The following is a 25,049-nucleotide window of genomic DNA, read 5'->3' as shown; positions in this document are numbered from 1 at the left end:
TATAGCCAACACCAGCCCCAATGTGTACTTCAGGCCACTAGTACTGCATCATCTAGCCAACATCAGTCTGTATGTGTACTCCCAGCCACTAGAGCTGCATCATCTAGCCAACACCAGCCCCAATGTGTACTTCAGACCACTAGTACTGCATCATCTAGCCAACATAAGTCTGTATGTGTACTCCCAGCCACTAGCGCTGCATCATCTAGCCAATACCAGCCCCAATGTGTACTCCCAGCCACTAGTACTGCATCATCTAGCCAATACCAGCCCCAATGTGTACTCCCAGCCACTAGCGCTGCATCATCTAGCCAATACCAGCCCCAATGTGTACTCCCAGCCACTAGTACTGCATCATCTAGCCAATACCAGCCCCAATGTGTACTCCCAGCCACTAGCGCTGCATCATCTAGCCAATACCAGCCCCAATGTGTACTCCCAGCCACTAGTGCTGCATCATCTAGCCAATACCAGCCCCAATGTGTACTCCCAGCCACTAGCGCTGCATCATCTAGCCAACACCAGCCCGTATGTGTACTCCTGGTCCCTAGCGCTGCATCATCTAGCCAACATCAGCCCGTATGTGTACTCCCAGCCACTAGCGCTGCATCATCTAGCCAATACCAGCCCCAATGTGTACTCCCAGCCACTAGCGCTGCATCATCTAGCCAATACCAGCCCCAATGTGTACTCCCAGCCACTAGCGCTGCATCATCTAGCCATCAACCCCAATGTGTAATCCCAGCCACTAGCGCTGCATCATCTAGCCAATACCAGCCCCAATGTGTACTCCCAGCCACTAGCGCTGCATCATCTAGCCAACACCAGCCCGTATGTGTACTCCTGGTCCCTAGCGCTGCATCATCTAGCCAACATCAGCCCGTATGTGTACTCCCAGCCACTAGCGCTGCATCATCTAGCCAATACCAGCCCCAATGTGTACTCCCAGCCACTAGCGCTGCATCATCTAGCCAATACCAGCCCCAATGTGTACTCCCAGCCACTAGCGCTGCATCATCTAGCCATCAGCCCCAATGTGTAATCCCAGCCACTAGCGCTGCATCATCTAGCCAACATCAGCCTGTATGTGTAATCCCGACCACTAGTGCTGCATCATCTAGCCATCAGCCCCAATGTGTACTCCCAGCCACTAGTGCTGCATCATCTAGCCAATACCAGCCCCAATGTGTACTCCCAGCCACTAGTGCTGCATCATCTAGCCAACATCAGCCTGTATGTGTAATCCCGACCACTAGTGCTGCATCATCTAGCCATCAGCCCCAATGTGTACTCCCAGCCACTAGTGCTGCATCATCTAGCCAATACCAGCCCCAATGTGTACTCCCAGCCACTAGCGCTGCATCATCTAGCCAACATCAACAGTAAGTATTTGTGATGTAGCAGTAGGGGTTGGGCACAGACAGAGGACAATATTACCCTACCCACCAATGATAAAAAGTCTGCTAGAAAGGTAAGCACTATATAAACACGATTAGACATAGGATAGGGGTTATATTAGCAATATGTCTATTTTTCGCATTTCACAACTAAAAAAAGGTCCACAAAAAGTGGCAGATTTGACAAATTTGTAGAGCACAATGCAGATAACCCACAGCAAAGACCCAGCATATAATAGTATATAGATCCCGCAGACCCCATACATCACGGCCAGAGTTACAGAAGGTTGTCCTATAGAAGTTTTTGTCCAATAGAAGTTTGGTTTTGGTTCTTTTGTGTTTAATAAAACAACTCAAGTTATGTACAGAGAGAAACGGTTTTCCGTCCACACCATGGATTTTCTTGTGCGTGTTAATATTTCCACGGGGAAAAGAACAAGGTTTAAATCTGTTGATGCAGCAACATCTGAATGTGTTGTTCATTAATTTGCCGTGCCTTACAAAATCGCCAACGCCAATCACAAACTGTAGCGCTGAATAAATGACACCAAAGCTCTGGTTTCCCCTTTCAGATCTCCAAACCAATTTGCAGGCGAAAAAAAACAAACTGTACTAAGCGCCACAATTAAAAGTAATTGCTGCACATTTACCTGTTATACTTCAAACGCCGCAATGATTATGAGACAAGTACACTAATCAGGGAGAGAAAAACCGCGTCGCAAAGAGGTCATATTAGGATAAAGTCATGTGCATACAGGTTATCCTGATTTTTGAATCTAACATTATGTGAAGTTTGTTTTACTAAATCTCTGCAGAGGTTGCATAAAAAAAAATAACATATATATATATATATATATATATATATATATATATATATATATATAGTAGAATAAGCCTGGCACTCAGGACAATAAAAGTAAGAACGCGGGTGCCATCGTAAAGTAATGTATAAATGAAATCCTTCTGGCTTGGGTATGCTCCCAGCACAATGAAAAAGGAAGGCGGCGCTCCAATGGGTGAATAAAGTCATTATAATATATATATATATATATATATATATATATATATATAAAAACAGAAAACCCAGCACTCACCATGTTTAAACACCCACAATGATGTATAAATAAGTAAATAAATAATGGGAATTTGGTTCATGGATTGATCAATGCATTTAAGCCCGCAGCCCACATCACGGGACCCCACTTTCTGCAGGTCCTACACTATCCGTCACACTGATGGAAACCTGGTAGCTGCTATCACATAGTTTAGACTGACAAAATGTTACCTGGTTTAAAGCTCACCTGCCAGCTAATGGCTTTTAAAGGTAAGGCAGTCACCTGACATAGCTTCTATCACACTACCAAAAAGACAGCTGACACAGGTTAATATAAATGAGTTTGCACATGGGGTGCATGAGAAAGCTATGATCACAAAAGGTTAATAAAAATTAACCGCATAAACAAAGTCAGAAATCCACTGCACTCACCACTCCTAGATTTGGGGTGCAGACCTGCACTCGCCTTTTCCAGGACTGGGGTGCAAGTGGCCTGTGACCACATTGCTTAAATAAATAAAAACAGAAAACCCAGCACTCACCATGTCTAAACACCCACAATAATGTATAAATAAGTAAATAAACCTTTTGTGACGAATAGTGTAGGACCTGCAGAAAGTGGGGTCCCGTGATGTGGGCTGCGGGCTTAAATGCATTGATCAATCCATGAACCAAATCCCCATTATTTATTTACTTATTTATACATTATTGTGGGTGTTTAGACATGGTGAGTGCTGGGTTTAAAGAGATATTAATTTAATATACATCAAGACACATAAGATTTTAACTTTAAAGTAATTAGAAATGGCCTCTCCAGCATGCAGCGAGTATAAATATATAAATATATAGGCCACTACCTGATTTGATCGACGCGTTTCGTCACGCTTTGGCAAGTGCAATTTTGTCTAGAACGTCCTCCAGCAGTGGCAACAGAGGGAGAAAGACACCAACCTAACAGTACACTGTTCCAATAACACGATCTGTGCCATGGAGTAGGGGGGTGAGAGCATAACCCTATGGGGGGGGGGGGGGGGGACACTTCACCACTTCGGGACTGGAGCAGTTTTCTGAACGCAGGGCTACGTGGATAGAGCTAGCTACAGGAAATCCTGGAGGAAACCTGCTGCAGTCTGCAGGAGACCTAGGACTTGGGACTTCTATTCCAGCTGGACAATGACTCAAAGCTGGAGCCAGTTGGAGTGGCTAACATACAAAGAAGAGAGTTCCAGTTAAAGTCTGGGGGTTATATTTACTAAATGCGGGTTTTTAGAAGTGATGTTGCCCATAGCAACCAATCAGATTCTATTTAACATTTATTTAGCACCTTCTAGAAGAGAATAGCTAGGATCTGATTGGTTGCTATGGGCAACATCTCCACTTGATTTGATTTGAAAACCGCTGTTCAGCAAACGCTCCCCACCAGACTGTATGGAACTCCGGCAACACTGAACAGATATAAGGAGACTTTGCAGTGTCCCATTGTAGAAAGTGGATAGAGACCCCGAACAGACTCTAAAGCTGTGCCTGCAGCGAACGATTCTTTTACAAAGTGTTAATACAACGGATAATCCGGCGCCTGTTCTGTATCGGCAGCATCATTTTGCATTGTTAGACATAAACGTGTTATGTGTTGATCAAGTGGTGGAGAATTCTTGAATAAATCCATTCTGATTTCATGATGGAAATACAAAATGTGGGGAAAATGTAAAGAGCCTGAATACACTTTATGGTCACCGTAACCTTGTGAGTGATAGACGGACCCTCATATGAGCTAAGCTGCAAACTACACGCTCAGAGGCTTAATTCTTCCAAAAAGATCCAGCTGCAGGAGGCTTGTGGCGCTCGCCGTATGTACCCTCTGCCATGGTAGATGTATGCCATGCCTGCGATACGGAGACCCTGACAGAGGAGCTGATTAATCTAGTTACACATACATCTGAGAACAGGATCGTTCCATCAACGATCAAGGCTGCGGGAAAACGGAGAACGTGAAGAAGGGAATAAGGTCGCTGCACAGCGCCTCAGTGTTACATTAACTTTTTGTTTTCTTTTATACTTCACCATAACAGGAAACCTAATTTGTAGCTAAATGTAATAAGTTGGGAATCTGTTTGATGGATGTGCATGTAGCTCGGGGTTGGGGACCCTTTGTGCAGCTACATCTATTCCCTCAGGGATGTCACGGCTACAGGTACGGACTCCTACCGCCCAAGTTATTAATTATACATCAGTGGCGACTCTCCATTAGCTGCGCGGCCGGCTTGTGTGACAGCTACACAACCATGACACCCCCAGCTATAAGCACATCTGCAACACAGGGAGGAAACCCTAGTTTTACAATTTAGCCGACTCATTTTTGTCACGCCATACGCTGGAACAGTCTCACCGCAAAGTGCCGGATGAAACTTCTGCATTCATCTCAGTACCCACAACAAGTTATAAGCACCTATTCGCCAAGGTTCAAAAGGAGGAGTCGTCGTGTGACCGACCGATAACTGAACACAGAAAAAATATAATTTGCTGACAATAATAATGTTGACATGAGAATATCAACATGCTTGGCAAGTCGACACTGACGAAACGTCAACGCAATCGGCAGTTCGAGAAAACGTTCCTGGTTGTCTAGTGGTGACTTAGCTTACCGGTGGCTCCAGCGGCGTCTGGCAGGACTATATTCTATTATGACTAAAGTAAGGACCTTTCATTCACTCTCTCGCTGTCCTAATGACCTTTGTACCTGGATATAGTCAATACGCTAATCTGAAAGATTGTTTTTCAAAATCAAAATGATGTTACGTTTGTTTTAGAGGCAATTTAAAACATGATTATGTCACATTATGGGAGCAGCTCCAATTAAAAAAAGACAGGAGATGACATGGCAGCTCTTAACGTGGGTACACACTATACAGATATAACCGCAGATGATGGTCGTTCATAGACACTGAACGGCCATCATCTGTGTCTGGCGTGTCCCGCCCCCCTCCCCGCGGCTGCCGCTGTGTGTGTGTACGGGCGGTCGTACACACCAGATACAGTATGTCTGCAGACATATCTGTTCATCGGCTGTGCAGCAAAGCCAATGCGATATGTCGGTGAACAACGACCTTCACCGACATATCGCGGGTACACACTGGCCGACGGGAAGCAGATATATTGGCCGATCAATTGATCGGCCAATATATCTGTCAGTGTGTACCCACCATTACTCCCGGCACACTTCCAGGTACTCACTAGGGGATCTATTCACTAAGCATTGTTAGGAGATAAAGTGAACGGTGATAAGGTACCAGCCAATCAGCTCCTGTCATTGTTCAAACACAGCCTGTGACATGGCAGTTAGGAGCGGATTGGTTGGTACCACAGCTTAGTAAATAGACCCCTAGGTGTGATATTAACAATTAGCCTAACTGTGACAAGGGTCAGTGGTAACTGGAAAGGGGACCATTAGTGGACATAGGTTGCGGTTATCTCATCTTATAAATGCACAATGACGTTATAACTCTCATAGTGATCTAATTACATGCGGCTTTCATGTTAGAATGACAAGAAAGTAGTAAAACAAATTCATTATTAACATGCCTGCAGGAAGGTCAGTGTATCCTTCCAGAAGCAGAGAAAATGGATATAATAGGCTTAAACATTGCCACAAAACACTTGTGGATGGATCTACAAATAAACTCTGACATTACTTCTATGTAGGGTGAGGAAACATTGTGATGTCCAATGTACACAAACAAGTGAAGATGCTGCGCCCTAGTGACAGCTCGCAGACCGCGTGGGCTAGGGGCTGGCTGGCAACTTTTAGCCTGGGGGGCAAATGCATGCAGGTGGCCCTGGCAGAGGAGTAGCATGTAGCCAGGGTGCCTGGAGCACGTGCGTGCTTTGGTGCCCCCCCCCTCAAGTGTTCCAGGGAGGAGACGGGTCCATATGGAATTAATGTAAAGTAAAAATAAAGATATGGGGCAGCCCCCTGTAGTGGTGCCCATATGCAGTGCCCCCTGTGCCCCAGGAGAGGACCCCCTTATACAGGCCACCAGTAGTGATCCTCCTATGCAGTGCCCCTTATACAGTGCTCCCAGTAGTGGTCGCCCCTGTGCAGTGCCCCTTGTGCCCCCAGTAGTAAGCTTCTTATATAGTGTCCCCAGTAGTGGTCGCCCCTGTGCAGTGCCCCTTGTGCCCCCAGTAGTAAGCCCCTTATATAGTGTCCCCAGTAGTGCTCTCCCCCCTCGTAGTGCCCCCCCAGTAGTGTTCTCCCCCTTGTAGTGCCCCCAGTAGTAATCCCCCCTTGTAATGCCCCCAGTAGTAATCCCCCCTTGTTGTGGCCCCAGTAGTAATCCCCCCTTGTAGTGCCCCCCCAGTAGTGTTCTCCCCCTTGTAGTGCCCCCAGTAGTAATCCCCCCTTGTAATGCCCCCAGTAGTAATCCCCCCTTGTTGTGGCCCCAGTAGTAATCCCCCCTTGTAGTGCCCCCAGTAGTGTTCTCCCCCTTGTAGTGCCCCAAGTAGTGTTCTCCCCCTTGTAGTGTCCGCAGTAGTAGTCCCCCCAGTAGTGGTCCCTCCCCTCCCACAGTACACACACACACGTAATAAATTATTTAAAAAAACCACTTACCTGAAACCCCGCTCCCGCCGTCGCCATCCGCTCCTCCGTTCGTCCTCCCGGGCCGGGACGCTCTGCATTATGGCAGACACGTCATATGACGTCATGACGTCTCTCCCATTGCCCACTGCGGGAGCCGGAAGATGGAGCGGCTCCTGCAGTGGGCGCAGCAGCAGCTAATGAGAGTCTGACAGACTCTCATTGGCTGCCACTCAAAACAAACACACAGCTGCCGGCGCCGGCGGCTGTGTGTTTGTCTCTGTGTAGCACTACATGCGCGGTGCAGTCTGTGTCACACACACAAAGACGGCCCGTGTGGTGCTGCAGCCCGGGGGGCACATGGCACCCTGCCCCCCGGCCCAGCCCGCCACTGGCGTGAGCTATGCGTTCTGACTTCCGCTGGGTATGAGCAAGTCAATACACCAGTATATATTTATAAGACTTATGCTAAAAGCAGCATAGGGGGGGTTATTTTATAACATTGTTCACTAGTTGAAATCAGCACTGAAACAGCAGCAACCAATCCGACAGGTCCTTTCATCAAACTACTTGTACTGACTAATGGCAGATCGCGGCTTGGTTGCTATGGGTTATAGCATATTTGTAACTAAGGGCCCGATTTACTACGGATCGCAATATAGCGTACGCGCACAGTTCAGTGCGATAGTATGCTAATCCATAGCGATCGCAATGCTGCCGCAGCACTACATCGGGAGGCCCACTTTGCTTTACACGCACATCCGTTATGGTTAGCAAGACTGCGAAAACATCGGTACAATCGAGTAACATCGGACCCATACGCACAGTTAATGCAGGACAGACCTCACTCAGTAACGCACTGGCACGCTGCGTTCGGCTGACCACCCCACCCTCGTCACTACCCACAAACAGCACTTCCTGTCAATCACTGCGCGATGGGTCTGCGTCCTGGTTCGTGCATGCACACTGCGATGCATACCCATGCGCAGAACGTAACAGTCGGCTGATTGCGTGCGTATAAGCAACTGCGATCCAAGCCGAATCAGGCCCAAAGACCCTGTGTGTGGAAACTGACTTCATGTAAATAGCAAGTGAATCCCGGCATGTGAGGGGAAAGCAGTTTAGCCAGCAGGGGGCACTAGTTCTTGGCGTATGCTGGGGGCCATTTTAGTTAGTGGGCAAATCAGTAAACGCAAATCGAACGCCATGCGCCTCTGCGACTTTCCCAAAAACGCTATACAGGATGTCTCATTCTGTTACAAAAATAAAGGAGAATTTTTCTAATTTGGGAATGGGGTTCAGTCACTCTAAGTTATGGAGATCTTCTATAAAACGCTAAAAGAAACTGATGCCCTGGTCATATAACCATGGACAGCGCTGGTATCATTGTGTGATGACGGACAAGAAGACAGACAGTTACAGATATGGTGTCGGGGGCTGGGGGGGGAGTCAACAGGTAGAGAGATGGAAATTGTACCTAGCCAATCCGGTGTGTAGGAATTACACTGAAGATAAATAACACAACGTAATACGGCAGATTCCTAGTCAAGACCAGTTACACACCTGGGAAAGAGTGATCCAGTTTACCGGCTGGAATCTCCGACAGGGAATCCAGGGATCCAGAGATCCTACAAGAATAACATCAGTTCGTTAAATGCTGTCTACAAGGAGCATCGGACACAGCAGACCCCCCCTCCCCCAAGATCACACGACATATTCGTGAAATATACAAAGCTCCAAGAAACTCGAGAATGCAATGAATAAACCCATGAATAAGAGCATAATGAGAGTGATGTAACGGATGTAACTGCTACCTTTCATGCTGTGATCACTGGCTGGGGGGCAAGACTTCTGTACTAGAGGGGGCACGGCCATCTGTGAGGACCCTCTGTGCACCTTTGAGGTGAGGTCATGCTTCCCCAGAACTCCCGGGACCCCAGAGAAAGCTGGGAACTTTGCAGCTGATCAGAGGGCATACAGCACACATGTAACAGAGCCGCAGGGAATACTGTAGCTGGTGACGTTATAAAAGGGAGAATAAATGCCGTAAGAGGCTCTTGTGGCACTTGTTTAGGGCCTGGACAAATCTTGCGCAGCGCATTCTAAATAAATTTGTGTATCCCGTACTGCAAACCCAATGTTCTACCATAACACATGAAGGCGGAACGTCAGCCTATATAAGCTTCCGCCAGTAACAAGCGAAGACTTTGCATCACTAATCATCTCATTAAAGAGAAGAGCTTCCAATCTACGGATATCCCGTTATGCCGCATGGATCCTAAGCCCCTCAATCACAGGGAGATTGTAGCAAAATAAATCAGATTTATGACCGTATAAGAAGAAAAGGTTCCAATAGAACCACTGAATGCACAGAGGTGATCAGCAGCACAGGACGAGGAAGCAGTTACTATCTATAGCGACACTTTAGAATGTAATGAGAGCCTCTCGGTGACACAGTGTATATAAATATATTTAATTACAATTCCATTAGATGCTCATACAAGAAGAATGGCGCACGCCTTTACTATTCACCGGTGTTTATCCCTTAGAGCACTTAATCACGCACTGAAAAGCCAATGGGTTACTTTGCTTATAATAATAAAACGTTATATAGATTATCTAGAGCAGCAGTCCAGTGGTGATGATGATGCATCTGTGAAAGCATAACCGTCTCCGTAACGTTACAGTAAATATCACATACATGATATTATGCGGTACAATGACACTGTATAATGTATAGGTAACCTGTGCCTTGTAGTCACTCGTACAGCTGCTCACCTCTGGACTCGGGAGGGCGGTGCGAACACTCCGTGCTTGGGGGGACAGGTAAAATACTGGACGCCAGAGATACAGCCATTGTTTTTGCCGTGGGGTTTATCCAGCTCAATGCCGCACCACAACCCTGCCACAAATACACCACAGATTAAGTATTTTTTCAAAGACAGTATGACAATGTAGCCCCCCCCCCATTTAATGTGTCATCCGCACGCAGGGCAAAGGAGCCGATTGCCAACAGCATTGTCCGCCATGCCAGTTAGGATTCGCGTTTAGACCAGTAGCTACCACTGCGGTCACAGCCACCGGGATATGGCGCCCATTGCCTTGTAGGTGCTGTGATATTACAGCGTGGGAGCGACATTGGGACATGTCGTACAAAAAAACCATAAAACCTGAGAAATCGAGACGACACATTGAGGGGGGAGATGTGATAAGGACAAAACACTTTCATTTAATTAAATCAATGCTTAAAATGTTCCACCCTGCAGACGCAAGCTCTACATGGTCGCTGCTAATGAGATTACACGGTAAAGCCTGCGTAATGTGACCTCAAAAGTTCTCGTAAAGAATTTTTTATGCATTTAGCTAGTTTTATGCTAAATGCTTCAGGCCAGGACCCAGATAATTTCTCATGACACCAACAACTAAACTCCATACATTAAACTGCAACATTTTATGTTTGTTTTAAAAACACAAAACAAAACAAAAACCTAATATCATCTCTCCCCCTCCTTGTCCCTCAAGAGAACTGTGGTGGATGCAACACCAAGGAGAGAGGTTCCATCTCTGCCACCTCCAAGGACGGGGGGAAAAAAAAAAAAGGAGGTCATTTTGCCGGGAGAATAAAAAATATTCTCGGCACGCTGCTCGTTTCTAAGGTGGAATTCAGTACAAAGCGATGTGCCACCTAGCAGCGCGGCGATGTCTGGCTGCGCACGTATCAACCATTTACATTAGCGCAGGCATCGTGATGCTATATACGGTAAAGAGTGCCATAAGGCGCTATTCCGGATCGCATCCCGTGCTTTCCACTGAATTCCCCCCCTTTGAATCTCATTTAAATCTTTGCAAAACAAAAAACTAATTTTTTGCATGCAGGCTTAAGCAGCTTAGCAGTGCGGAAAGCTCATTTTTTCCTCCAGTAAATACGACATATTTTAAGCAAATTCAGTTTTATTGTGGCTAGAAAAAGTTGGGTAGAACAGCTTTACATCGTCACACTTGACTGCCCAAATAACGGCAGGTACAAAATCGGTCAAGGTGCTTGAGAAAAAAAAAAGGCTGAGGATACTCATTATGTCAGGAACGCCTCCAAATCTCTGCAATCTCCGTGAAGCTCATTAGAGAATCTAATACATACACGTTATTTTCAGCAAAATGTAATTTCATCCGACCTACCTGGGGAAAAGTTAGTCTTCCCATAAAATCTTACAGTGCCAATTCTCTGGCCGACTACAAGAACGCGGTCGCCAGGCTGGAATTCGGCATGCTCTGTAAGCGGACCTCCGAAGGATGACACCGCGTTCTGCGTACCTGTAAAGAAATTGCAGATTAAGTGTCATAAGATTGCAAGAAGAAGCCAGGGACTGAGATGGGGGGAAAAGGTGGTATGGGTTGGGGGTAGGACAGAGTAAGCGTTGGTGCGGTCATAAGGAAGGGGCGAGGTGGGAGTGTAGGCAAAGAGCCACAAGCACACACAACACAGACTGTAGCCGCATATGCATATCACACAGCAGTGTGGCCAAAATGACAATGTGACGACTTTAAAAGTTGCTAATCGTACATTGGGCCCGATTCATTACCGATCGCGATAGTGATTATGCACGCAATCGCCCGATTACGATCGGGACTGCAGTGACTACGCAGACCCATCGCATAGTGATTGACAGGAAGTGCCATTTGTATGAGGTTACAGGTGGGGTGGTCGTGAAACATTTGAACTCCGTTGCAGGGGCGTGCATAAATTATCCACTGCGATGCCTTACGCAGCTTAAGTTCTCAAAGCGCGCGATGAAGTTAGCAATTTCTGAGTAAGGTCAAAGCTTGTGCAAGTGTGCGTGAGGCTGCGATGGTACTCGATAGTACCGATGGTTTCGCAGTCTTGCTAAACATTACGGATGTGTGTAAGGTAAAGTGCAGCGACGGCATATGTATGTAGTGCAGCGACGGCATAGCGATCGCAAAGGATTAGAATACTATCGCAGTGGGACTGCGTGCGTAATCGCTATTGCATTCGCGATCCGTAATGAATCAAGCCCGTAGAGACCATTAAATGTACCCCAGATCCAGTCACACCTTTGCATTTTAAATAAATGCCACAAAATAAGACCCGTTAATCTTTAACTTCAAATTGAGATCATAACTATTACTAATAATATATTATTAATATATAGAATAATAATATTTAAAATATAAATAAATTTAGTGCCATCAAGGACAAAGAATGAAAACCGCGCACGTCTTTCACGTGCAAAGGTGTGACCAAAACAAAAACACATAAATCTGGTTTCTCAGGCTCCTTAGTGCAGTTACAGGTGGCCCAGGAGCAGCGATCATATCGGGTGATGGTGCGGAGAATGGAAGACCTGACCCATCACCCAGGACCCAACCAGAGGGGTTATATATTACATGTAACGGAGGTTGGCAGCCGGTGATGACTGGGGAGAGGCGGCTTAGTCTCTAGAAAGGAGGATGAGGAGGAAGAGCAAGAAGAGAAGCTGCTGGATCCGATGTAGAACACTGAAACAGGAAACGTAAAAACAGCTGCAAACAACAATAAAAACAACATAAATGCAGAACGTGACAACTTGTGCTCTGTGTTTCTACAAGTACCGCAGGATATTCTGCTGCCTGTGTACAGAAGTTCAATTATTTAAGGAGGACCGGTCACCGGGGGAATTAAAATAACTTCACTCTGATGAAATGTTCATTGTAAATAAAAAATAATAAAATAAAGGCATTGGAGAATGTGCAGGACCCAGCATGTAAGTAACAGCGCGCCCCCATCAGCAATTCGTTCTCATCTACAGTGAGGAGGCAGAGCCGGGGGCAGGATAGAGTTCAACCCACGCTCTGGTGGTTATGCAGAGCAGGGTAGGCAGCTGTGGAGAGATAAAGCTCTGTCCCATCTAGAAGAGCAACAGAGCGGAGGAGAGACAGGGCCCCCCTGCCCAATATAGAGTAGTATAGATTAGTGGGGCATGAGTTGGAAAAAGACCGTGCTCTGTCCATTTTAGATGATGGCAGCGGTGCAGAGACAGTGCTTTGTGTAGTCTAGAGTGATAACACCAGCGGTGGAGAGACAGTACTATACCCAGCCCAGAGACGTGACACCAGTGGTGGAGAGACAGAGCTCTGTCCAGCCTAGAGTAGCGATGCCAGTGGTGGAGAGACAGAGCTCTGTCCAGTGTAGAGTAGCGATGCCAGTGGTGGAGGGAGAGCTCTGCCCAGTGCAGAGTAGCGATGCCAGTGGTGGAGAGAAAGAGCTCTGCCCAGCGTAGAGTAGCGATGCCAGTGGTGGAGAGACAGAGCTCTGTCCAGTGTAGTGTAGCGATGCCAGTGGTGGAGAGACAGAGCTCTGCCCAGTGTAGAGTAGCGATGCCAGTGGTGGAGAGACAGAGCTCTGTCCAGTGTAGAGTAGCGATACCAGTGGTGGAGAGACAGAGCTCTGTCCAGTGTAGAGTAGCGATGGCAGTGGTGGAGAGACAGAGCTCTGCCCAGTGTAGAGTAGCGATGGCAGTGGTGGAGAGAGAGCTCTGCCCAGTGTAGTGTAGCGATGCCAGTGGTGGAGAGACAGAGCTCTGCCCAGTTAGAGTAGCGATGACAGTGGTGGAGAGAGAGCTCTGCCCAGTCTAGAGTAGCAATGCCAGTGGTGGAGAGACAGAGCTCTGTCCAGCCTAGAGTAGCGATGCCAGTGGTGGAGAGACAGAGCTCTGTCCAGTGTAGAGTAGCGATGCCAGTGGTGGAGGGAGAGCTCTGCCCAGCGCAGAGTAGCGATGCCAGTGGTGGAGAGAAAGAGCTCTGCCCAGCGTAGAGTAGCGATGCCAGTGGTGGAGAGACAGAGCTCTGTCCAGTGTAGTGTAGCGATGCCAGTGGTGGAGAGACAGAGCTCTGCCCAGTGTAGAGTAGCGATGCCAGTGGTGGAGAGACAGAGCTCTGTTCAATGTAGAGTAGCGATACCAGTGGTGGAGAGACAGAGCTCTGTCCAGCGTAGAGTAGCGATACCAGTGGTGGAGAGACAGAGCTCTGTCCAGTGTAGAGTAGCGATGCCAGTGGTGGAGAGACAGAGATCTGTCCAGTGTAGAGTAGCGATGGCAGTGGTGGAGAGACAGAGCTCTGTCCAGTGTAGAGTAGCGATGGCAGTGGTGGAGAGAGAGCTCTGCCCAGTTAGAGTAGCGATGACAGTGGTGGAGAGAGAGCTCTGCCCAGTGCAGAGTAGCGATGCCAGTGGTGGGGAGACAGAGCCTTGGCCAAGGGTGGGGAAAAAACTGTAAATTTGTGCACTAAGTGGGTAATTCAGACCCGGACGCTAAGCTGTGCTCTCTCGCAGCCAAAAGGGGCCGGGTATGCAAAATCCGCAATCGCACTGTCTGGTGTGAAGACACCCTCTATGTCTTAGAGAGCGACGGCAGAGCGAACACGCCGCTATAAAGACGCCGACTTTTCTTTCTTAACATACGTCATCTCCAGGAAGTGTATGATTAATCAGAACCATCGAGAGCCATCGGAGCTGCAGGCAGCGCTTGAGGTAGACCCTACCCCGCCACAAGTACTGCGATCACTGCAGGCTGAAATACAACCAAGTGACGTGTACAATGACGCTTCAATGCTATTTATGCACACCCATAAAACTCCATTTTGACACCCAGACACGCCTGCATTCGCAGCACCACTCCCCCGTTCACAAGCACCCTCCCGTTACCACCCACAATCGGCGCCATCTGTCAAAGTAGCGTCCAGTCTGTGTACTACGAGCACACAATTCCCGAGCGCAGTGAGTGACTCGCGCATGCGCATATTGACGCATACGTATGTGCAGATGGGCGACTATCGGCCATAGCGTGCGTTCGCGGCTTAGCGTCCGAGTCTGAATCAGGCCCTAAGTTCTAAGTAAGTTAAATAAGTTACTTCTACAAAGAAAAACAAACCCCACCATCTGGTGACCGGTCCTCTATAACAAGCACCACTAATAGACAAAAGGATTTTTCATTAGTGCGGAAATATATTGATAAGAGGGAAATTCCAATTTCTGTGCTGAAATTCATTTAATCTAGGCCCTTGAAGAGACAAGGGGGCAAAGTTACTAAAGTGAGAGTTTTTAGAAGAGCAGATGTTGCCCATAGCGACCAGATTCTAGCTATTATCTTCTAGAAGGTGCTAGTTAAATGTTAAGTAGAATATGATTGGTTGCTATGGGCAACATCCCCACTTCTATAAACTCTCACTTTAGTAAATTTACCCCAAGGAGTTTTCGGGAGGCCTCTGCTTCAGGCACGAGTGGGCTAAAACTAAATAAATACTATATAGAATATGCCGAATATCCTCACATCAGTGAAACAATTTCAGAAAAATGCCTTTTCCTCTGCCAGGTATTAACAGGTGCATCCACTAATACTAAAGGTGACACACACGAACGATTATCGATAACGATATCGTTTTTCGTTCAATCGTTGAAAAACTCGTTCACTTTCTGAGTTGAAATGATGAACGATCATCGTTCATGCGCGTTCACGTTTGTAGTTCAGTCAGACTGACCAACTCAACGATTGTCAGTAAGGGAATATGCAAAAATCGTTTGTAGTTCCAAAAAAAAATTGTTCATTACATTTAGTAAATGAACGATTTTAGTAAACGATTTTCGTTCATTTTTACCTTGAAAAAATTTACGAAAATCGTTTACTAAAATCGTTCATTTACTAAATCGTTGTGTGTGTGCAGCTTAAGAATTGAGCCCTTGTGTCTTTGGGGTATGAGGCTTCTACATGGGTTCTAATTTCCAGGCAATGGATCTAAACACTTGCGATCTGGAGGAATCTCTGCAGGGATGGAATATATCGGTATTTGCCAGTGGAGCGGAGGCAATATATATACCAGGGTAATCCAGAGAGTGTAGTACGTGTGCGCATTCCCTCCGCGCAGGTCATTCACCCTCCCCAATTCATGGTCGGGCGGCCTCCCTAACATGTTTTCTAAGCGCTCTGTGAGTGACGTGCTGTTAGGGTTGTTTTTGGCGCTGGTTGTTCAAATGAACCATATGTTACCAAATCCCTGACTGTGAAGTGAGGAGTGTTATTCGATTCATAGATGCGCAGAATAAGAAACCTGCCGAAATGTATTGTCAATTAAAGCAGGTGTATGATGATGTGAGACAGTGGTGTGACATGTTCTGTAATGAATGAGCAAATGTGCATAGGCAAGATCGGCCGGGACAATGGGCGTCGGAACGGGGGGGGGGGGGGGGGGGACTCCAAGGGGGGCAGCTCCCCCCCCGACCCCCTAAAAAAAAAGTAAAAGGCGCACCGGTCGCAGATGGTCAGGGGCTGTGCTTTATAGCAATAAACTGCACGGCCCCTGCACCGCGCGGAGGAGGTATAATGTGCGTTTTTTACACCTCTTCCTCCGTACGGTACAGGAGCTGTGCAGCTTATTGCTATAAAGCACAGTCCCTGCGCACCCAGGTAAGAGAGAAGGAGGGGAAGGAAGGGGAGGGGAGTGCAGGGGCGTCGTAATGATTTTCTCTTGCTCCCCCAACATAAAATTGTTCCGACGCCTGTGGCCAGGACGCCCGTCACTTGTCACAGTTTAAAGTGGGAGCTTTTTCGATCATCCACCCTCTTGTTCGGACCTTGCACCCAGCGATTTCCATCTCTTTACTAAGCTCAGAGAGTTCGTGGACGGATAACGCTTTATAAGTGATGACAAGTTGAAGCTTTGCAGTCGGCAACTGGTTCAATTGACTTGGAGCACAACAAGGGAATTCTAAAGCTCCTGGACAGATGTGATAGATGCTTAAATGAAGGAGGCGATCATGTGGAGGAATAGACCAAGGCACCTGTGTGTTTAAAAAGTAAAAAAAATAACAAAAACAATTCTCTGCTTCCTGGATCACCCTCGTAGTTGTGAAGGACTCTTTCATCCTCCACCTCCATGTGAGTAATCAGCATTAGAGATGGAATTACGGACCCCCAGCTGTCACCCTCTATTATGTAATGTGCTGTATGTAGAGTGAAGAGCAGTTGAGAACGTTCATCAAGTTATCACCTTTCTTTGTAGGCAGCGGATTAGAGGAGTCGTCGCTGCTTTGAAGAGATGTCGTATTTTTCTTGGATAGAATCAGCCCTACAGAGAAGACACAGAAAATCATCAATAGGTAACTTTGAACCTGGGTAAATCCAGGCTGCACTGCAAGGGGGGGGGGGTAGATGTAATGTGCAGCAAGATTTAGATTTGGGAGGGGGGGGGGGGGCCTAGTGTCCTAACTCAGATATAAATTGCAGTGTAATAATAAAGCTGTCATGCATACAGTATATGGGCTACATGCAAAAGCAGCCTTTATCCTGCACACAAAATAATAAAAAGTATTTTCACCCCCCCTTGCAGTGCTACGTGGTTTGCCGCGGTTCAACGTTTTTGTTTTTATTTTTAAGTCAGAATCAGCCCCATAATGTCCTTTCTGATGGATAGGAACAAATAAAGCAAATATCAGTAGTAAATAGTACCCGAAAGTGATAACCAGGGAATGGAGAGAAGATACAATGATGAGCCAAGACCCAATACAGAGGGAAATGCAATAACCTGCAACTTGCAGACATATGCGAGATCCCGGCGAGTCTGCCCGATGTTTTAAAGTGGCAATCGTTTAAAAGGCAAAGCTAGGTTGGTTTTGTCTTTTAAAAGATTGCCACTTTAAAACATTGGGCTGACTTGCCGGAAACTCGAAGATGTCTGCAAGTCGCAGGCTATTACATTTATCCCATAGGGTCACATTTACAGAAAATAATAGATTGGAAGAATAATTTCTAACAGTGACAGGAGATATTTACGCAGACTTATGACTGTTTGGTAACTATGCCCTTAAACTGGTGCCTAAAAATTAGATATTCGCCTAAACGTGCATACACACGTAAAGATTTTCTGTCCAACCATCCAACTAGTTGATTGGTTGGAATGAAAATCGAAACTGAAGATCAGCAATTTGCTCCTAAATGCCAGAAAACAGATGAAAATGGTCGTTAGACAAGTTTGTTAAATGTTTGATCTAAACAATTTGTTCAAACAACAGTTTTTGTCCATTTTCTGGCATTTAGGAGCAAATTGCTGATCATCAGTTACTCCCATACCTTACCAGATTTTCATTCCAACCAATCAACTAGTTGGATGGTTGGACAGATAATCTTTACGTGTGTACCCAGCTTTAGAGCCTGGAGTCTGTTCTGTAAATAGGCCGTGTGGCTGTTAGGGGTGTTTTGTGTGATAAATTCAACATTTCCTTCCAGGCTGCAGCTACAAGGACAGAACGCAGAGGGGAGCAGGCGGTGATTATTACACTGCTACATTCATAAACCATGTCACACTAATATTTGAACACACGCTCGGCAGAGACTCCACAGAAGAATAAATATTAATGTTGATACTTTCACAAAGGATTAAAGAAAATGTGATTTTTTTATATTTTATTTATACAGCTCACATTTCACAATACAACACATCTCATCTCTCTCAGAAGTGATCTTACTAATCCCTGAGCTCACTGCAACTGACTTCACAGCGTAATACTGAGGCCAGGTGCAGAAGGCCCGAACGCCATGCACAGTGCCAGGGTAGCAAGCACCAGACCATCCCACACAGCGCCAGGATAGCAGGCACTAGATAACCCTGCACAAGGACCAACTAGCAGCACCAGACCACCCCGCATAGCGACCAACTAGCAACACTAGACCACCCCACACAGTGCCAGGATAGCAGGCACCAGACCACCCTGCACAGCGACCAACTAGCAACACCAGACCACCCTGCACAGCGACCAACTAGCAACACCAGACCACCCCACAGAGTGCCAGGATAGCAGGCACCAGATAACCCTGCACAAAGACCAACTAGCAGCACCAGACCACCCCGCATAGCGACCAACTAGCAACACCAGACCACCCCGCACAGCGACCAGGTAGCAGCACCAGACCACCCCACACGGCAACCAACTAGCAACACCAGACCACCCCGCACAGCGACCAGGTAGCAGCACCAGACCACCCCACACGGCAACCAACTAGCAACACCAGACCACCCCACACAGCGCCAGGATAGCAGGCACCAGACCACCCTGCACAGTGACCAACTAGCAACACCAGACCACCCCGCACAGCGACCGGGTAGCAGCACCAGACCACCCCACACGGCAACCAACTAGCAACACCAAACCACCCCGCACAGCGACCGGGTAGCAGCATCAGACCACCCCGCACAGCACCCAACTAGTAACACCAGACCACCCCGCACAGCGACAGGGTAGCGGGGCACCAGAACACCCTGCACAGCACCCGGGCATCAGAATGCCCTGCACAGTGCCCAGGTAGCGGGTTACCAGAACGCCCTGCACACCACATGGATGGTGAGCATCAGACCTCCCTGAACAGTGCCCGGGTAGCAGGGCACCAGACCACCCTGCAGAGCGCATGTAGCAGGGCACCAGACTACCCTGAACAGCACACGGGTAGTGGGGCACGAGAACGCCCTTTAGAGTGCCAGGGAAGCAGGCACCAAACCGCCCTGCACAGCGCCCAGGTAGTGGGGCACCAGACCACCCTGAAAACTGCACGGGTAGTGGGGCACCAGTACGCCCTGCATAGCACCCAGGTAGCAGAGCACAAGACCGCCATGCACAGCACCCAGGTGGTACCGTACAGAGAAACAATTACATTGAAAACACAACCACACCAATATATAAGTACAAAAAACAAATAATATTAATGTCAAAACTTTCACAAAGGATTAAAGAAAATGTTTTATTTACATTTTATTTGTACAGCTCACATTTCACATAAACAGCACATCTCATGTCTCTCAGAAATGTAACAGTGAATCTTACTAATGCCTGAGCTGAATGCAACTGACTTCACAGCGGAGGGGGCCAGAACAGCAGGCACAGCACCAGGGTAGCACATCCCACAGCGCCAGGGTAGCACATCCCACAGCGCCAGGGTAGCACATCCCACAGCGCCAGGGAAGCACATCCCACAGCGCCAGGGAAGCACATCCCACAGCGCCAGGGAAGCACATCCCACAGCGCCAGGGAAGCACATCCCACAGCGCCAGGGAAGCACATCCCACAGCGCCAGGGAAGCACATCCCACAGCGCCAGGGAAGCACATCCCACAGCGCCAGGGAAGCACATCCCACAGCGCCAGGGAAGCACATCCCACAGCGCCAGGGAAGCACATCCCACAGCGCCAGGGAAGCACATCCCACAGCACCAGGGAAGCACATCCCACAGCGCCAAGGTAGCACATCCCACACATTGCCAGGGTAGCTGGCAACAGACCACCCTGCACAGTGCCCAGGCAGTGGGCACCAGACTGCCCTGCACAGTGCCCGGATGGTGCCGCACTGAGACATTATATTGAAAACACCACCACACAAATATATAAAGTACAAAAAACGAAATTTACAGATTAAGAAACAGGGAATAACTGAGAGGTGAACTGGGAAGAGCTGCTGGCAGAATTATTATACAGTATGGAGGATTTGGTGAATTTTATTTACATACTGAATTATATATAGTATGGTGTATCTAGTGACCACAGTGCGTCTCCGATACATATATATACACAATCATTTTTAAGTTTCTGTATTGTACATAATCTATATTTGTTACCATTTATATTTTCATAATCTTTGGCAAATGATTGTATTAATCATTACTGTGCCTTCCGCATACATGAGATGCAGTCATGTGATTCCTCTATTAGTGTCATTTAAACAGACCATTCCAATGAAGAGTGACATTGTGTTGTCCAGAGGTTACAGTTAAGAATGTGACCATGTGACTTCCTTCGTAGCCCTATCATAGCGCCAGAAACATCGCAAGAGTTACACCTTGCTGATAGTGCGCAGAGAGCAGCCCATAGCACGCTTTCAGTGGACAAACAAATCACCTTTTTTTTCATTATGGACATATTGTTTCATAATACTTAATTGATTTTAGCAATTAATTATGTTGTCCATTAAGATTGATTACCTGCTCTCTTTCTTACCATATAATTATAATTTACTATATAAAATTATAACAAGTTCAGTGTTCTCCCCAGAAATGTTTTCTAGCCGGGTGACTTCAAGAAGCAAAGGCTGTAGGATCTGGTCCCTCTAGTGAAATCAGCATCAGGTTATTTAGTGCAGGCACCATAGAATTTCATTTTTATACAGCTCCCAGATACAGTGTCCTCATTTGCAGGCTCCACAGATACTGTCCCCACTTACAGGCTCCACAGATACTGGCCCCACTTACAGGCTCCACAGATACTGGCCCCACTTGCAGGCTCCACAGATACTGGCCCCACTTGCAGGCTCCACAGATACTGGCCCCACTTGCAGGCTCCACAGATACTGGCCCCACTTGCAGGCTCCACAGATACTGGCCCCACTTGCAGGCTCCACAGATACTGGCCCCACTTGCAGGCTCCACAGATACTGGCCCCACTTGCAGGCTCCACAGATACTGGCCCCACTTGCAGGCTCCACAGATACTGGCCCCACTTGCAGGCTCCACAGATACTGGCCCCACTTGCAGGCTCCACAGATACTGGCCCCACTTGCAGGCTCCACAGATACTGGCCCCACTTGCAGGCTCCACAGATACTGTCCCCACTTGCAGGCTCCACAGATACTGTCCCCACTTGCAGGCTCCACAGATACTGTCCCCACTTACAGGCTCCACAGATACTTTCCCCACTTACAGGCTCCACAGATACTGTCCCCACTTACAGGCTCCACAGATACTGTCCCCACTTACAGGCTCCACAGATACTGTCCCCACTTACAGGCTCCACAGATACTGTTCCCACTTACAGGGTATACACATACTGTCCCCACTTACAGGGTTCACAGATACTGTTCCCACTTACAGGGTACACAGATACTGTCTCCACTTACAGGGTACACAGATACTGTCCCCACTTACAGGGTACACAGATGCTGGCCCCATTTGCAGGCTCACATACACTGTTCCCACAGATTTTTGTTTTTAGCTCCTACACAGATAGTGGACGCAAGATTACTCTCTTTAATGTGTTGAGGCGACTGTTCCCGGCCGAACAGCGTGCTCTTGCTTTCATACATGGGGAGGGATCTCTGCCCTCCAGCCTGACACCATCCCTGCACTGTGACAGGCCCGATCTGCACCACCCGGCACTCTCCTCCGCCCCAATGCGCCGCGTCCCCATACAACCTACTGCCCGGCACCCTCCCCCTGTCCCAATGCGCTGCCTCACGTCGCCTGGAACCTTCACTAACATGTCCTGATTGCTGGCGGGCACAGATGCGAGATGAACTGGGAGCCTCCGATGGGAAGAACATGTGACGTTGGCACAGCTCGGCACATTGGGGCTTGGGGAAGTGGCAGGCTGTAGGACTTTTCTTGCCCGCAAAAACAGCCTGGGGAGAACACTGAAGTTAGATCACAATGGGCCTGATGCAGTCGCACATAATGCGGTCGTGTCATCGCATTGCACCGCCCCTGGCCGCGAGAGCAGTCGTCATCTCCATCAACGCCATATACATATGCTAGGTGGCGGAGATGCAACCGAGAATGTCGTACACTCTACATCCGCTCAACTCAGAATAGATAGTAACTCTGACTACACGCCCACGGAACCTCTCTTATACGCACGATCGCCCCGCTGCCACCCAGTAGCGTCCTGCTCAGCCATCGCAGAGAACACAACGGGAGGTCTACGAGTAAGAGCTTAAAAGGTGTGTAGGAAGCCCCTGACGCATGCGGAAGTTGCTAAAAATCGATAAGTGCGTCAGCATAGGGACTTGCGTGCACTGACTGACGATTTCCTGTGGCGAAGCATTACATACACTGGCACGGATTGCACGTCACCGTTTATCATTAGACGCTATACTGCCGTCTGGCGCATACTGTCAGCCGTACTGAGCCGTTCTTTAATGAGACACGAAACTGCAACACTATAAAACTTACCGCTGTTAACTTTCGATGTCACGCGGCTCAGGTCGATCTTCGGCGCTTTGACCAAACCAGGCATTTTGGTGGACGAGCTTCTGATGAAGGTCTTCATTGGTTCATTTAACCTGTTGATCTTGCATAATGGTGCAAAAATACCTGAAGAGGGATCAGGACATAAAAATGATATTAGTTATAGCTGCAGAATAACCCTGTTAGGAAACAACGGTTAACAAACAACATTTTTCAAAAATAATTACTAATACAATGTCATTTATGTGACCAATAGACAGAACTAAGAAGTCTGTGTTCCTGTACTTGTCTCTGTCGGTGGAATCGCTATGATTTACCACCGGACCCATGCCCGACGGCTGAAATCCCGACAGCGGCATCCCGGCAGAGGAGGAAATCACGATCGTCAAAGGTAAGTATATACTAACCTATTTCTACCCCCTAACCCTCCCTTAGGGGTGCCTAACCCTAACCTCCCCCCCAGTGCCTAACCCTAATCCCCCCTCACCCGCCGCCTAAACCTAAGACCCCCAGGGGGGTGCCTAACCATAAGTCCCCGCCGTGGGTGCCTAACGCTAACCCTCCCTTCCCCTAGCCTAACCCTAACCTCCCGGGGGGGTGCCTAACCCTAAATCCCCCCTGGTACCCTAAACCTAAACCCCCCCCCCGCGGCTGTCCGCACTCGGCGTCCCTTCGATCGACGCCTGTCTTTAGACCCTTGCCAGGATTGACAGTCGGAACGCCGGCTGTCGGGATTAGGTCTGCCGGCTTCCCGACTGCATACCCAGTCGGTTAGTCTGAAAGTGAACAGGAATACTGAAATTCATAGTACATAGAGGCCGATCACAAACTGGAAGCAGCCATTTTGTTCGCTGGACCAATAGTCACCAGACTGTGGGGGAAGATGCTTCAAGCTTTGAAAAGCGATAAAGTGGAGAGAGTTAAAGTACCAACCAATCTGTTCCTAACTGTCATGTTACAGGCTGTGTTTGATAAATGACAGTTGGAGAGACAGGAAGTACCAACTAATCAGCTCATGTTACAGGCTATGGGGTCTATTTACTAAGCGTTAGATGGAGATAAAGTGGACGGGAGATAAAGTACCAACCAACCAGCTCCTGTCAGTTTTCAAACACAGCCAGTAACATGGCAGTTAGGAGCTGATTGGCTGGTACTTTATCCCCGCTCACTTTATTTCCATCCAAGGCTTAGTAAATAGACCCCTGTGTTTGAAAAATGACAGTTAGGAGCTGATAGTTTGGTACTTTGGGCTCCATTTACAAACGAGTATCAGCTGTTAAAACTCGTTACATATGATAAACAACACTTTGTCCTACTTATTAATGCACATTTAGGGTTTGTGTATAATAGCGCTATTTGTTCGCGTTTTTATCATGAAAACAGATGTCAACCTGTATTTAATAAGGAACGGTAACTAGATCTTACCGCTCGTTTATGTAAAATGATTTCCCCAGGAGCTGGCATCTGTTAAACAGCGCTAACAGGCGCCAAGGTCCCTGCAGTGAGCTCCGGCATCCGGAGATTTACCCAGAATTCCTACCGGCCTCTGTGTACCATGTGATCAGCCTGATGTGTAGAGGCTGGCTGTGACAAGCTCCACGGCATCCAAGGACTGGCACTGCGCTATATAATTCACTTCAGTGCACATGTGCCAGACTCAACTTTAAAAAAAAATATCGTCAGCGCTAGTTACAAATGAAAAACAGAGCTGACATGACATTTTTTCTTTAGAGCTTGTACAGAACATTTAGGGCGGTATTCAATTGTTATAGCACGACGAGCTCCCGTCTAAAGTGACGGGAGATCGCGGGGGCGCTATTCAGTTGTTGAATATTTTTGCGCTGACTGCAACCGTAGAGGTCGAGTTTAGCCGCGTAAAATGGCTACCCCCGACCAAAGTGCTGGGCGCGATTGGTGAAAAGAGCTGTTTGGGGGGCCAAAACAGGTCACTTTTCGACCATTTCAGCTCGCATCCCCCTTTGGACTGCGAGCTGAAATGGTGCGCCGGCAGCTAATCGCGCCCTACAGGAGCAA

General features: G+C 47.7%; 1 protein-coding gene across 2 annotated transcripts in view; it reads right to left on the bottom strand.

Moving 5' to 3' along the window:
• Positions 1–25,049, bottom strand: part of CLIP4 (CAP-Gly domain containing linker protein family member 4) — a 92,507-nt gene that overhangs the window by 8,664 nt on the left and 58,794 nt on the right. The window contains exons 9-14 of one of the 2 annotated variants that reach the window (XM_088467951.1): positions 23,001–23,141; positions 17,066–17,143; positions 12,434–12,544; positions 11,204–11,338; positions 9,806–9,929; positions 8,591–8,655 (exon numbers count right to left, since the gene is read on the bottom strand). In XM_088467951.1, coding sequence (XP_088324077.1) covers positions 8,591–8,655; positions 9,806–9,929; positions 11,204–11,338; positions 12,434–12,544; positions 17,066–17,143; positions 23,001–23,141 — 654 coding nt within the window. The remainder of the gene's footprint in view (positions 1–8,590; positions 8,656–9,805; positions 9,930–11,203; positions 11,339–12,433; positions 12,545–17,065; positions 17,144–23,000; positions 23,142–25,049) is intronic. The other variant, XM_088467952.1, reaches the window with a different exon arrangement.

This window comes from Taudactylus pleione, unplaced genomic scaffold (assembly GCF_031769625.1).
Source record: "Taudactylus pleione unplaced genomic scaffold, aTauple2 ptg000079l, whole genome shotgun sequence".
NCBI classification, from domain to species: domain Eukaryota; kingdom Metazoa; phylum Chordata; class Amphibia; order Anura; family Myobatrachidae; genus Taudactylus; species Taudactylus pleione.
Note: the sequence above shows the minus strand (reverse complement) of the source record. Positions and strands in the feature narration are given on the sequence as shown.